The sequence below is a fragment of the Kogia breviceps genome, chromosome 2 (assembly GCF_026419965.1).
Source record: "Kogia breviceps isolate mKogBre1 chromosome 2, mKogBre1 haplotype 1, whole genome shotgun sequence".
NCBI classification, from domain to species: Eukaryota; Metazoa; Chordata; class Mammalia; order Artiodactyla; family Physeteridae; genus Kogia; species Kogia breviceps.
The window spans coordinates 11,747,777-11,760,605 of NC_081311.1; the positions used below are offsets into that span (position 1 = coordinate 11,747,777).

At 57.1% G+C, this 12,829-nt stretch overlaps 1 protein-coding gene across 6 annotated transcripts in view; it reads right to left on the reverse strand.

Annotated features, from left to right (window-relative positions):
• Window positions 1–12,829, reverse strand: part of GRK5 (G protein-coupled receptor kinase 5) — a 293,743-nt gene that overhangs the window by 66,033 nt on the left and 214,881 nt on the right. For 4 of the 6 annotated variants that reach the window (XM_059052466.2, XM_067024552.1, XM_067024554.1 and 1 more), the window contains 4 exons: window positions 8,924–9,061; window positions 7,963–8,100; window positions 7,280–7,411; window positions 259–4,828 (listed from right to left, as the gene is read on the reverse strand). In XM_059052466.2, coding sequence (XP_058908449.1) covers window positions 4,730–4,828; window positions 7,280–7,411; window positions 7,963–8,100; window positions 8,924–9,061 — 507 coding nt within the window. In that variant the 3' untranslated portion in view covers window positions 259–4,729. Of the gene's footprint in view, window positions 1–258; window positions 4,829–6,850; window positions 7,412–7,962; window positions 8,101–8,923; window positions 9,062–10,396; window positions 12,022–12,829 lie in introns of those variants that run through there. The other 2 variants (XR_010838817.1, XM_067024553.1) reach the window with 2 other exon arrangements.

Here is a 12,829-nt window from a genome sequence, read left to right on the forward strand (position 1 = left end):
GAGCCATCTGCCGGGTCTGGGATCAGAAGCCAATCAACCTGGAGAGGGCTCCGGGGGTCTCCTTAGACCCTGCCCCCTGGAGCTGGGCCAGGGCAGGGCGGGTGGTCAGCATGGGGGCCAGCACTGGGTGGGGCTGAACCGTCCACCTGAGGAAAGGTGAACTCAAAGACTGAAGCGGCACGTCCTGGCCTCTTGGGGGCAGCTGGCATTGGCAGAAGAAATAGAACAGCTCAGCAGAAGGGAAGAAATGCAGCCGTATTTTCATTAAGGAATTTATTTCTCTTAAAAAAACAACAACAGTGGTTTGATCTAGATACAGCAGCACTGTGACATAGTCGAGGGAACATACAAAGGTTCAAGAGCAGCAGGAGAACAAAAGCTGTTATCTTCAGGAATGACCTCCAAAATGGAACTATTTTTATGCATCAATGTTAAAATTTCCCTGAAAAAGAAATAGAAACCTTTGGATACTAGAAGGATTATTATTTTGACACTAATTATTTTGACAGCCACTAAGCTCTTCTCATTGAGAACACTTGCTTTTGATCTATTACAAAAATGACTTAGTGATGGACCAGGGAAAGACATCTAGATTCTTCTTTGGGGGCGTGTCTTTCCCTCTTAAGGAGAGCTAGTGTTTCAGAGGTTTTAGCCACCGTCCAGAGCACAAGCCTTTAAAGTTAGACCAGACGAGGTACCTGCACCTGAGCAGGGTCTGACCCCTACACGTTGGAGCTTCGAAAGCTGGGCTGGTTGGTCCTAAAAGTAGGTACAGAAGGTGCCTAGGGGGACGAGGTGTCACCACCGTGGTCTGTTGTGATCAGAAAACGAGCTCTCTGCCGTTCATGACTCAGTTCTGCGCTTGGAAATGCACAAAGATTTCACACTCTTTCCATACAAAGGCTAAAACGTTAGGAGGTCCTACCTCAGAGCGTGGAGCTAGAGAACAGGAGACAACCAGAGGGGTTGCCCTCGGATACGCAAGCACACTGCAGCCCCAGAGGAGAGCTGGGTGCCAGCCCGACTGGCGTTTCCTCTTCATCTCGGGGGATTTTTGGTGGTCCGCAAGGCCGCTGTCCCCTTTGGCAAGGCCTGGGCTACCAGGCTCAAGGAGGCTGGGCTGCAGTGCTCCCTCTGTATTGAGGTCTGGGTCAGCAGTTCGCATGAGAAAGCTGGTGGGAAAACTTTGGGGGAAAGGACAGGGGTGTAGAAGGATAAGGAGGAGCTTCCACGGAGGGCTGGGCTCCTTGACCCCTGGCCTCTCGGAGGCCAGGCCCTCAGCATCACCAAGGATTGCTAGGCTCAAGGGCAGGCAGTCGCATCTCACTTGTGCTTTCAATGCCAAGGCCACGTCCACATACGTGTCCCCAGAACTCACTGCCATTTGCCCCCGTGGGCTGCCTGAGAAGCGTGCATACCCCAGGCCACACCGCTTGCTTCCGTGCAGCATGGCCTCCAAGACTGAGCGCTCCCCTTCGTTAAGAGCAGTGCATTTCGGGAAACAAGCCCTCCTGGGGCGGCTCAAGACAGAGCAACCCTTAGCTACTGCGCGTGTCAGCAGCCCTCGCAAGAAGCCTTGTGGTTTAAAGAGTGATGTTCCTGGCCTAGAAAGATCAGAGGGTGAGTTGATGTGGGAGGTGGTGCCATCCTCCGTGAAGGTGGGGCTGGGTCTTTGTGATCTTGTGGGTGATAATCATGGGAGCCGCCCAGGGGGCTTGAGAAACACTCACAGGTCATGGTGATCACAGCAGAGACCACCCCCGTCCCACTGGGGACAGCGGCTTGGCTCCTGAAAAGGGGAAGGAGAGGTGCTTCTGCAAGACCCTGCGTCTCACCTCAAAGGCACGAAGTCAGAGAAGGTCCGGTGAGAAAAACGTCATGCCTGGAGGAAGAAAGTCTCTTCCGTGAAGAGCTCAAATGCAGTAAAAAGATTTAAATCCACTTGCTGCCCAAATATGCCTCCTCCTGGACAGGTAGATGGTGGGAAGGTTTTTTTGTTTTTGTTTTTAATTTAAAAATCTTTAAAAAAATGCAGCCATAGAAAACAAGCTGGAGCAGAGGTTGGCGGTGGGGGGGGTGGGGCGGGGGGTCCCGGGACAGGACCTGTGGCAACTTGGGGCCCAGAGGGGAGGGGGCTGGCTTTCAGGCACTGTTCTAAATGAAGACGCCCCTTCTCTGCACAAAGCAATGGACCGAAAGGAAGAGGAGGATTGCAAACGCCAGTGACTCTGACCCGGTACACTCTGGGGCGCTCAGGGGACAGGTGGCGAGGGTCAAGGAAGACTCCCGTTATCCTAAGAGGCACTGTGCTTTAGCCTCTGTGCTCTCACGATGTAGAAACACACTGAGCAGATTTATGTTTTCTTTCTTGCTTCTTGAGGATCCTCTACCGCAAACGGACAGTGCGTTGGCTTTGAGGTGTAAAGAGACTGGCTGCTCCACACCAGTGCGTTTGGAAAGGTCTGAGTTGCTGTGAATCGGGCAAAATGAATGAAATTTCTGGACAGGAGGGTGGTGGCGTGGACTACTGACTGTCCCAGGAAGATGACTGTTCTTCTTTTCATTGAGAAGGGTCAGTAAGAGCTTGAGGATCTTAAAATACTGGTCAAAGAGCTTTCCACTTCCTCAGCAAAAACTGAATACGGCTGTTTGTATTAATCTTGTACTCAGATCAAGAAAGGTAACGGAAGCAGCCTCGGAGACAAGAGCTGGTCTTGAAGAAAATAATACTGCACATTGAAGGGATCTAAGGGAGGGCCAACCGTTTCTTTTCTTCTCTTCGCTTGTAAAATGACCTCAAAATGGCCAGTTGCAACAGTCAGGCCCCTGTCTAGCCTCAGGACGCAATGGCAAAGTTTGGAGAAGGAGCATGGAAATTGGGACACCAGGCTGACATGCTGGCTTCTCTTTCCTCCCTAAAAGCTCAGGCTCCAAAGTTGCCTGGTCACCTAGAGAAATAAGTTTGGGAGGATCACATCAAAAGCGCCCCCCGATGGCCCAAGGCAGTGGTTCCCACACTCCAGGGTGCATCAGAATGGCCTGGCGAGCTTTTTAAAGATACAGATTCCTGGGCCCTACTCCCAGGGAATCCCATTCCGTAGGTTTGGGGTGGAGCCCAGAATCTGTATTTTAACCGGAGATGCTGCTGCAGGAAGTGCAGGGCCCATGCCGGGAGCAACCCTGGCAGCTGCCCGGTGGCTGAGACCAGGTCTGACTGAGGGTGACCTGGCAGGCAGGGGAGCAGGGAATTAACCGTTCACCCTGTCCCGGGGGGGAGGCAAAGACAGATTTGCTCCCTGTCACCTTGTGAAGGCAGCAGGGGGAGGCTGGCCGCTCCCTGGGGCTGGACAGCCCTGCTCAAAGGGCCTGGGGGCTGCCTTTAGAGACCCTGGTCTGGCAAAGCCACCAAGTTCTCCTGGGGCCCCTCGTGCCTGGAGCTCTGAGATGCCCGATGAGAGCTCGCGTCTGCTTCACCTCTCCCAGAAGGGACAGTGAGTTTTTCTTGAGCTTCTGTGCGTGGCCCGGCCTCTCCCATTTGCTTGGAGAGCCAGCCTCATGCATCCATGCCACCTGAGCCAATGACTCTGCGGGGCCCCGGGAAGCTCTCAAGGCCCTATGACCCCATAAACACGCAAGGGACATGCCCAGAGACCCTGGGAGAGCCACCCTCTCCTCTACAAGCCCAAGACCCCTGCTCCCTGATGCTTCTATGGGCCGTAAGCGTCTGGGACTCTTGGGGTTCCATGACTACTCCTTATCGTTGCTATGTGTCTCTTAAAACTAGAATAAAACAATCCCCGAATGCAAGCCTCTTGAAAACATACTGGCTTTAGCAGTCAGAACCTACTCAGGAAGAAAGAGGCCTAGACACCCTTGTGCTGAAGACCCTCAGCTCCACGTACTGGCCGCCTTCCAGAAGGAAGAGGAGGCCGAGGCCAAAGCAACAGTGGCATCGTGTGCCCCCAAAGGAAAAGTGCACATCTTGACGGAGCTGGGCCCAGGCAACTCCATGGACCCCAGCGGAAGACATCCTGGCTGGGTGTGAAGTCCCAGTGGGTCTTTGAGCATTTAATTCAGATTGTTACAAGCCAACAGAACGGTGGTACCACTGCGAGGGAGGGAAAGGTTATAGAGATGGATACAATCAATCCTTTAAAGGTGAAATGGGAATCATTTTCTACATTTAATAAAAACATTTTCTCATTTGAGGCTCTGGAAGTCTTGAGTCACATTTTTTTTTTTTAACACCCTTCCCCGCCCACCACCCCTCTAAAATGTCTTAAAACACATGGCTTAACAGTGGCTGCACAGAAAATATACACCCTCAAAGTCTGACTTTCATTTAAATACAAATATACAAAATGTAAACTGAAACAATAGAGAAATTTACAAAACTTTTCTTTAAAAATAATAAAGACAAAATTCAGTTCTAGTTATGACGCTGTTAAAATACGTGCAAGTTGTATCCCATTGGATTTCTATTGCAACGTTCGACAGAGACACAGCCAATCCACCCTGGCTTGAGGGCCCCCTCCGAACACAGACCTGAGTGGAAATCTCTTCGAGGAACCTGGAGGCTCCCCATCTCGGGGCTGGACGGCCTCCTTCCCCGGCTCCTGGAGGGCTCCCCCGCCCACCCGCCAGGGCGGAAGCTCCACCGGTCATAAGTCCGCTTCTAAGGAGAAGGGTCTAGGCTGGTCCCACCGTGGACTTCAGGCCAGAGCTGCAGCTAGCTGCTTCCAGTGGAGTTTGAACTGACATGGTTTGAATTTATGTGATGGTTAAAACTGGTCTTGGAACTGGCTGAACTCTTGGAATTGTTCTGATGCTGGGAGGGGGGTGAGCAGGGAGGAGAGAAAGAGGGAGAGAGAAGGTCAGTCATCGCAGCGTCGAGCCCTGGGGACCTTGCATCACGGGGGCCTCTGAATCTGAACTGGAGAGGAGCTCAGCTCTTGCTTTCTGCTGCCTTCTGTTGTCCCCCTGCAGACCCAGGTCCGGAGGCCACCCCTTGGGGCAGAGGGCTTTACCTGATTAACAGACGCCCAAGGCAGAGAGGAGGTGGTCCCTCCTAGAATATCTATCTACATGGTTAGGCCTGCAGGCCCAGAGTTAGGCTGCCGGGTTCGAATCCTAACTCTGCCACTTCTTAGCTGAGTGCCCTCGAGAAAGTGTCCGACTCCCCCGGTTGCCTGGCCTGTGATGTGGGTTAGGAGCCGCTTTTGCGCAGGGCTGTTGGGAGAAGGAAACAGGCTGTGTGTGCAAAGGGCTCTAGCAGGTGCCCGGCTTGGGAACCACGAGCTGCTCGCCCTCAGGATCCCCGGCACCCTCTTGGCACCCCCGTGGGCGCGGGCCCCTCACGTTGCAGAAGAGAGCCGGCGTGTCTGCTCCCCCGCTGGCAGTCGTGGTGCCAGGCACTGTGCTGCGGTCACCGTCCTCCACCTCACTCACCCTGGGCAGCCAGCATGTCCATCCTGATTTTTCAGGTGGGCAAACAGAAGCTGGGGTGGGGGTGGGGGTTCAATACGCTGCCACCCAACCGAGAGGGGTCAGGGCTGGATTTGAACCCGGGCCGTGAGCTTCCACAGCAAACACTTGTCCCAGGATCCCGGGCCGTCCTGGGGGGGCTCGGCCACTTCGGGGATGGAGGTCATTTCTTCCCGGAACTTTGATTTTACTTGATGGAAGCATTTGAAAATTATATTTTTATAGTAGATGGATATGAGTATATTATGGAATAGGAGGTGAAACTCACATGCGGTTTTTAGATAAAACCGCAAATTCAGGCCTCAGTCTGCATTTTCTCTCAGTGTGCCTGATCCGTGCTGCCCGCCCTGTTATCCCAGATCCTCCGCGAGCGCTCACTGGCTGTGTGACCTTGAACAGGTTCCTTAACTCCCCTCGGCCTCAGTTTCCTCATCTGTGAAACGGGCTAATGGGAGCACATCCTGGGCTCACACTTCACTAAGATGTCCCAAAGGAAGGATGCAGTTTTGCTTGCTGATGCACCTTACCTGTCCTCAGGTAATAGTCCAGCATGGGGTAGGTGCTCAATACATATTGGTGGAACGAATAGCTGAATGAAGGCCTGGGGTTTTGTGAAGATTAAAGAAGAGACGCCTTCAAAAAGCGCCCAGCACAGCACCTGGCCCACGAACAGCCACCCCTTCCCTGTTATCTAAGCAGGAGGGAGCTGGGATGCCCGGGGCCTGGGTACAGAGCTGCTGCTCCCTTGGGGGGAGGAGGAAAGTAAGGAACCAGGGGCCTCCCAGGCCTCAGGATGGGGCCCTGCCTTCTTGAAGGGCAAGGCCAGGAGGCGGCACTATTGTGGCCATCTTCTTGGTGGCAGGGATGAGGTTAGGGGTCTCTCACTCTAGAAAGCCTTCTGGGCCCTTCCTGGGACATTTCTCCCATGTTGCCCACAGCAACCCTTGATCCAGGGACAGGCTCTGAGGGAAGAATACCTTTTCCTGAGGGCCAAAGTCTCCTCTGGCTGCCAGCTGCAGGGCACGGCATCAAACTACGGGAGCCCCACGTCGGGAGCCATGAGGTTCTTCGGGGATCACCCCTCCAGCACCAGCTCCCCCGTTCTTTGTCAAATCTTTACCTACATAACTTGTGACGTCTTTACAATGGCTCTCGACCAGGGGCGTTTTGTCCCCAGGGCCATTAGGCAGCATCTGGAGACTTTTTTTTTTTTTTTTTTTTTTTTTTTTTACGGTCCGCGGGCCTCTCACTGCTGTGGCCTCTCCCTCTGCGGAGCACAGGCTGCGGACGCGCAGGCTCAGCGGCCATGGCTCACGGGCCCAGCCGCTCCGCGGCACGTGGGATCTTCCCGGACCGGGGCATGAACCCGCGTCCCCAGCATCGGCAGGCGGACTCTCAACCACTGCGCCACCAGGGAAGCCCTGGAGACATTCTTGATTGACACACGGGAGTGGGTGCTACTGCCATCTACCGGGTGGAGGCTAGGGACGCTGCTAAGTACCCTCAACGCACGTCCCCGCCACAGTGAATTAACGCAAAGCAGCAACAGCGCCGGGGGCTGGGGAAGCCCCATGAGCGGTTTACTCTGGGCCGGCCCTGCCCCTTCCGCTCTGGGGACGCCATCAGCCGGTGGGTCTCCAGGCACTTCAGACAGGCTGCCTGTCCCTTCCAGGCTGCGGCCGCCCCCGGTCTCCCCAGCCTGCAAGTTGGTCTCAGTTGTCTGGAAGGCTCAGACCTGGGGGTTCCCAGAGCTGAGGCCAGGACAGCAGGGTTGAGGCGGGAGTGAGGGTCTCACCTGACGCTTGAAGAGCCTCTGGAGCAGCCCTTTCTTTGGCGGTTCCGGAGGGTGGCCTCTGTTCAGGTCCGGTGAGAGGGTACCGTTAGGTCCAAACACATTCAGTTCCTTAAAGCACTCTGTTTCGATCATCTGGGGAAGCGGTCACAACACGGGTGGCGTCGGGGGCTGTGCTGGTCATCTTGGGTGGACAGGAATCCCAGCAGCCCAGCCCTGGGCGACCCTGCCCCGAGCCCGGTCCTGCGAGGCTCTCTGCCCGCCCTCCATCTCACAGGGCTGAGAGGCAGGCGGCAAGGCCGGCCCACCGCCTCTCCCTGAGGGCCCTGCGAGCCGCCCTCTCCGAGCAGACAGCAGCCTGCCATGGAGGGCAGCGGCAGGGAGGCGCTCCTCTCCCCGCCTCGGGGCTCACCCCCAGCTCCTGCTCTACCCCGGCGCTCCAGACCCTCCCCCTTCCAGGGCTGCAGGCCCCACGGCCCCATCACTGCCGTCTCAACCAGCTCGTTTCCCAGACACGCTTCTCCGGGGAGCCATCGACACAGGCCTCCTCTTCCCGCCCGGCCAGCTCCTGACCCAGCTCCACACCATGCCCCAGTCGGCCCGCAGGGACGCCCACCCAGCTGTCCCTCTTCCGCCCTCGTTGCACCCTCCCCTCGGGGTGAAGCTGAGGGCCCCGCCGTGCTCACCTCACTTTGCCAAGGGATGGGTACGGAGCCCGTGGAGAACTTGGAGTAGAAGTCGTCGTCTGTGTGGTCCAGGTTGACGCCCTTCACGGTGGAGAACTGCTCGATATCCAGCACGTCCTTGCAGTACACGGCCCGGGGCTGGGAGGGCAGGGTGCTGGTCACCAGGAGCCCTGCCTGTGGCTCTGGTGGCCCCCAGCCAGGCCCGGAGGGGTTGGATGGGGAGCAGGTGGGGGGGGTCTCCCAGGGCCACCCCCACCCCGGGAACCCAGGCTGCCCTTCGCTGAGAGGGGCCAAGGGGCCCCCAGCTGCGGTGATGAGAGCTCAGGGCCCCCTCCTGCCATCGCTGCCCCCCACAGGATGCAAGGGGGGGATGTCCCAGGAGGACCTCCCTGGCCCTTCTCGCATCGGAGGCCAGTCAGGGGTGGTAGGTCATCACGCAGGCTCGGCAGCCACGCAGACCTGGGCTGGGGTCCCAGCTGTAGTGCTTGGGTGCTTTGTTAAAGTTACATATCCCCTGGAGGCCTCAGTTTCCTCACCTGCAAAATGGGGCAGTCGAGGCACCAGGCCACGGGGCTGTCATCAGTGCTGCTGTGGCCCCGGCGCCGTAACCACAGTGATCTCTTTCATCTCACTCATCCACCAAACATGCTCTGGGGCAGCCGTGCGGGGACTCACAGAGACAAACCCGGGCCCTGCCCTCTGGGGGTTCAAGGTCAGTGGGGGAGGCCTCCCAGGGGCTCTGGGAGCCTGGGATTCTGGAGATGAGGACTTCATAGAGGTGATGATGCCAGGGTGGGTACAGAGAGACCCCCAGACCGGGCGACACCCTGCTACTGGAATACGGGGGCCACCCCTTGCCCACAGGTCTCAGCCTCTGACTCAGGGCCCAGCACAGATGTTTCGCGAAGTCGAAGGTCATAAATCAATGCACAGGGTCAGTCTAGGCTGGGAGGCTACTTACATCGGGAATAAAGGGAGGGTCCAACATCCCGGCTTCTAAGCGCTTGAAATTCATGTTCCTGAAGAAGGGGTGTCTCTTGACCTCTGCTGCCCCTTCCTCCTGGCAGCCCAGTCTCTGCTTTGCATCTTTGGTGAGCAGCTGTGACAGGAGAGCCCCATGAGGACTTGCCTCGGGGGTCTTTCCTCCTGCCCAGAGGCCAGAGGGGCAGAGGGGCTTCGGAGAGCTTGTGGTCACCTCCCTTTACACGAGTGTCCCTGAGCCCTCTCGAACGTCCCTCCTCTCTCCTCTACAGTGCCTGTGCCACCCCAGGTACCCAGTGGACACTGCCTGCTCAGGCCTCGATTCAGGGAGGCCTCCTGAACCACAGTGTGCTTTTAAAATTTTAATTTAAATTGTATTTGTTTATTTGTTTGCGGTACGCGGGCCTCTCACTGCTGTGGCCTCTCCCGTTGCGGAGCACAGGCTCCGGACGCGCAGGCGCAGCGGCCATGGCTCACGGGCCCAGCCGCTCTGCGGCATGTGGGATCCTCCCGGACCGGGGCACGAACCCGCGTCCCCCGCATCGGCAGGCGGACTCTCAACCACTGCGCCACCAGGGAAGCCCCCACAGTGTGCTTTGTGGTCCCATGTTCCCAGCACGCTCAGATGCCTGGAACCCCCAGGAGAGCAGGAATCCTGTCTGTTTCTCCAAGGACTACACATCGGTGCGTGGTGAGTACCCAGCATGCACTGATGTTTGTGGAATTGGTGTTAACTCTTCTGCTCCAGGGAAGCGACAAAGGGCAAGGACTGCTCAGTAGGTTCTTTCATTCATTTACTCAGTTCAGAAGTACATTGTAGACTTGTACCCAGTAGGTGCCGAGAGAGGATGCTAAGGGTCTGGCCTCAGAAAATTCATGTTCAGGGGACCCATCAAGGCGATGCAGATATGACACCATGGTGGCAGAGGAACAAGAACTGGCTGCCAGCGGAGGCATCGGGAGGTGTCCTGGGGAAGGGGCGTCTGAGACAGGCTTTCAAAGGCGGGAGCAGGCATCAGAGGGACCTGTGGCATCATGATCAGGGCGGCAGGGACACTCAGGGCGTGTTTGGGGAACACCTGTCTTTAGGTCTGAGAGAAGGATGAGGGAGATGGGTCAGGGGGAGGGGACTGGTTGGGGAGAGTGACGGAGGGTCCTGAAGGCCAGGTCCAGAGGTACGTTTTTTTTTTTTTAAACCCCACATTTGTCTATTTATTTATTTTTGCTGTGTTGGGTCTTCGTTTCTGTGCGAGGGCTTTCTCCAGTTGCGGCAAGTGGGGGTCACTCTTCATCGCGGTGCGCGGGCCTCTCACTATCGCGGCCTCTCTTGTTGCCGAGCACGGGCTCCAGACGTACAGGCTCAGTAGTTGTGGCTCACGGGCCTAGTTGCTCCGCGGCATGTGGGATCCTCCCAGACCAGGGCTCGAACCCGTGTCCCCTGCATGAGCAGGCAGACTCTCAACCACTGTGCCACTGGGGAAGCCCCAGAGGTAGGATTTTAATACAGATGTAGTGGGGAGACAAGGACGGTTGGGGTAGAGGAGTGTCCTCATCACAACCAAAGGGCAGGACGGTTAATAGGAGAGGAAGGGGCTGCCGGAACAGAGACAGCTGGACGGCAGGAAGGAATGAATGAAAGAGAGGAAGGGGGGAAGGGGAGGGGCAGGCCTCGGCTGAAGATGGGGCAGGGCCGCCACGTGGCCGCAGGGCATCAGTCCCTCCCTGCAGTCCCAGTGTCCCCGCCCCACTGAGCACCGCACCATGCACACAGCTGGAATCTACTAAGTGCACTCTTTGAGACTAAAATCAACGTGGGCGGTCTGTACCGTGGAGGGAGCCCAGCCCTTTCCTTTACCGATACCCTGGCGCTCTCTGCATGTGCTCATGTAATGCACATTTACGGCTGCCCTGAGAGCCAGCGGGCAGGGGGCCTCCTGGGGCCCAGAGTCTGGACGGGAGGCTTGCTGGGGCTGCCCCCCCAAAAACTAAGGAATGAAAGGTGGCAGTGGGGCAAGCACCAGGTCACAGGCTTGAAGGGACTAAGCCATGACATACCCACTCACAATGTCACCCTTTGGTCCACCAACCACCCAAGAGTGTTCTGCCCAGTGGGCTGGTGGCTCGGAGCCTCAGCTGCTCTTCTCCTGGGGCTTTGCTCTGCTCTGAGTAATCCCAAGAGGCTGCAGACCCCAAAGCCTGCAGGGGCTGGCCAGACAGATGGCACAAATGAGAGCAATAAGGTGAGGGGTGGGCTGGGCTGGGTGGGCTGTGCCAGGATGACCGTCAGCTCCTGCCAGGCAGGCATGCTGGCCAGTATCCAGGGCTTCTGCTTTTCTCGAGAAGCCAGAAAAATCCAGGTTTTTAGGTGAATTTGCCCCATTAAAAAATCTTGGCAAGTAACCCACTATTCACCTCTCTCTAAGACACTGTGCAGGCTGAAATAAACACCCACCTACGTGCTGCCTGTCTGCAACCTGGGCGTCAGGTAAAGAGTTTACACATGTAATATCAGTATAAACCGGGAGAAGTGAGAGGGAGAGATGGTGTGAGCTGAGGTGGATGGGGCAGGCAGAGAGGGCTTCCTGGAGGAGGAAGACTAGAGATGGGCTGGAAGGACCGGTGAGACTGAGAGGGCTACAGGGCCAGTGGGGAAGACCCAGTGCTGGGACTCAGCAGGGGCCTGAGAAAGGTGGGGGCTGAGGTCTGGGCCTAGGGACGACTGGACCCAGGGGACAAGGCGATGAGATGCATGCATTTCTGGACACCAGGGGCAGTGAAGAGGGTCTTGTGGCTGCCAAGATGGAATGGGGGACAGAATCTGGGGGCCAGGGACCAGCTTCCCTGCTGTTCGTAGAGAGGCCTTCCTCGGCAGGTGGGGCTGGAGCTGCCCCGGGCCTCTGTGGTCTCATTACAGTCAGGTCCTGCTGTGTTCTGAGCTGGTGTCCCTTGGTGGTGACAGCCTGGCTGCCAGACCAGATGGGCTGTGGTTAAGGGCGCAGAAGAAGCCCAAGACCAGAATTCCAAGACCCCAGGGTAAGGAGGCAGAGGAAGGCCAGAGAGCTCCAAAGGTTCTTCTAGCTGAGAAAGACAGGGGACCTTGGTTTGACACGTACACCTACGGACCCAGGTCTGCCTGGAGCCCCAGGCTCAGATGCCACCTTTCCTTCAGTGGCCACCAGGGGACAGCAGAGGAATAGCAGTGCCCGCCCCCTCCCCATCCTGGGGCCCCAAAGCCGGGCGCCAAAGCCAATGACTGTGGGCAGGGAGGGGGCGCTCTGTGCCTCTCTGTCCTCTCAGCCCATCCCATGCTGCTGCTGGGCGTTTCTCAAGACCTGCTTCTCTGAATTCCCTAACCTGGGACATTTGGTGATGCTCTGACCTCCTTCTTCCCTTGTCCAGTTAGGTCCCTCTGGACAGACACCTGACTGTGACCTAACCAGGTATTCTTGGCACCCCCCAGCCCCCCGCTTTCAAACATCCCTAGGACTCCACATTCCCATGTACCTGCCTTTTGCTGCCTTGCTCCTCTCGTCCCCCGACCCCAGCTCTGGCTGCCGTGACTCCCTGTTTTCCCGGAGGTCCCCCAGCTACCGGCTGGCCCAGCCATGTGGCCCGGGCATGTGTTTGCTTGTGTACACAGCGCACCTCCCTCACTGTCTCTCGCACATGCCAATGGCAGATCGACGGCTCCTCTTCCTTTGGAAGTGGTCAGATGGCGGCTCTAGCCCAAATCCTTCCCAGGCCTCTGTGACGTCAGGCCGAGGCTGGTAAGAGGAAGCGGTCAGGCAGCAGGCGGGCGGCTCCAGGAGGGTGGCCTTCTGGGGGTGGGAACTAGGCCAGATGGTTTCTGGGCCCCTAGCAGTGCAGCCTCAGGTTCTCTAGAAGC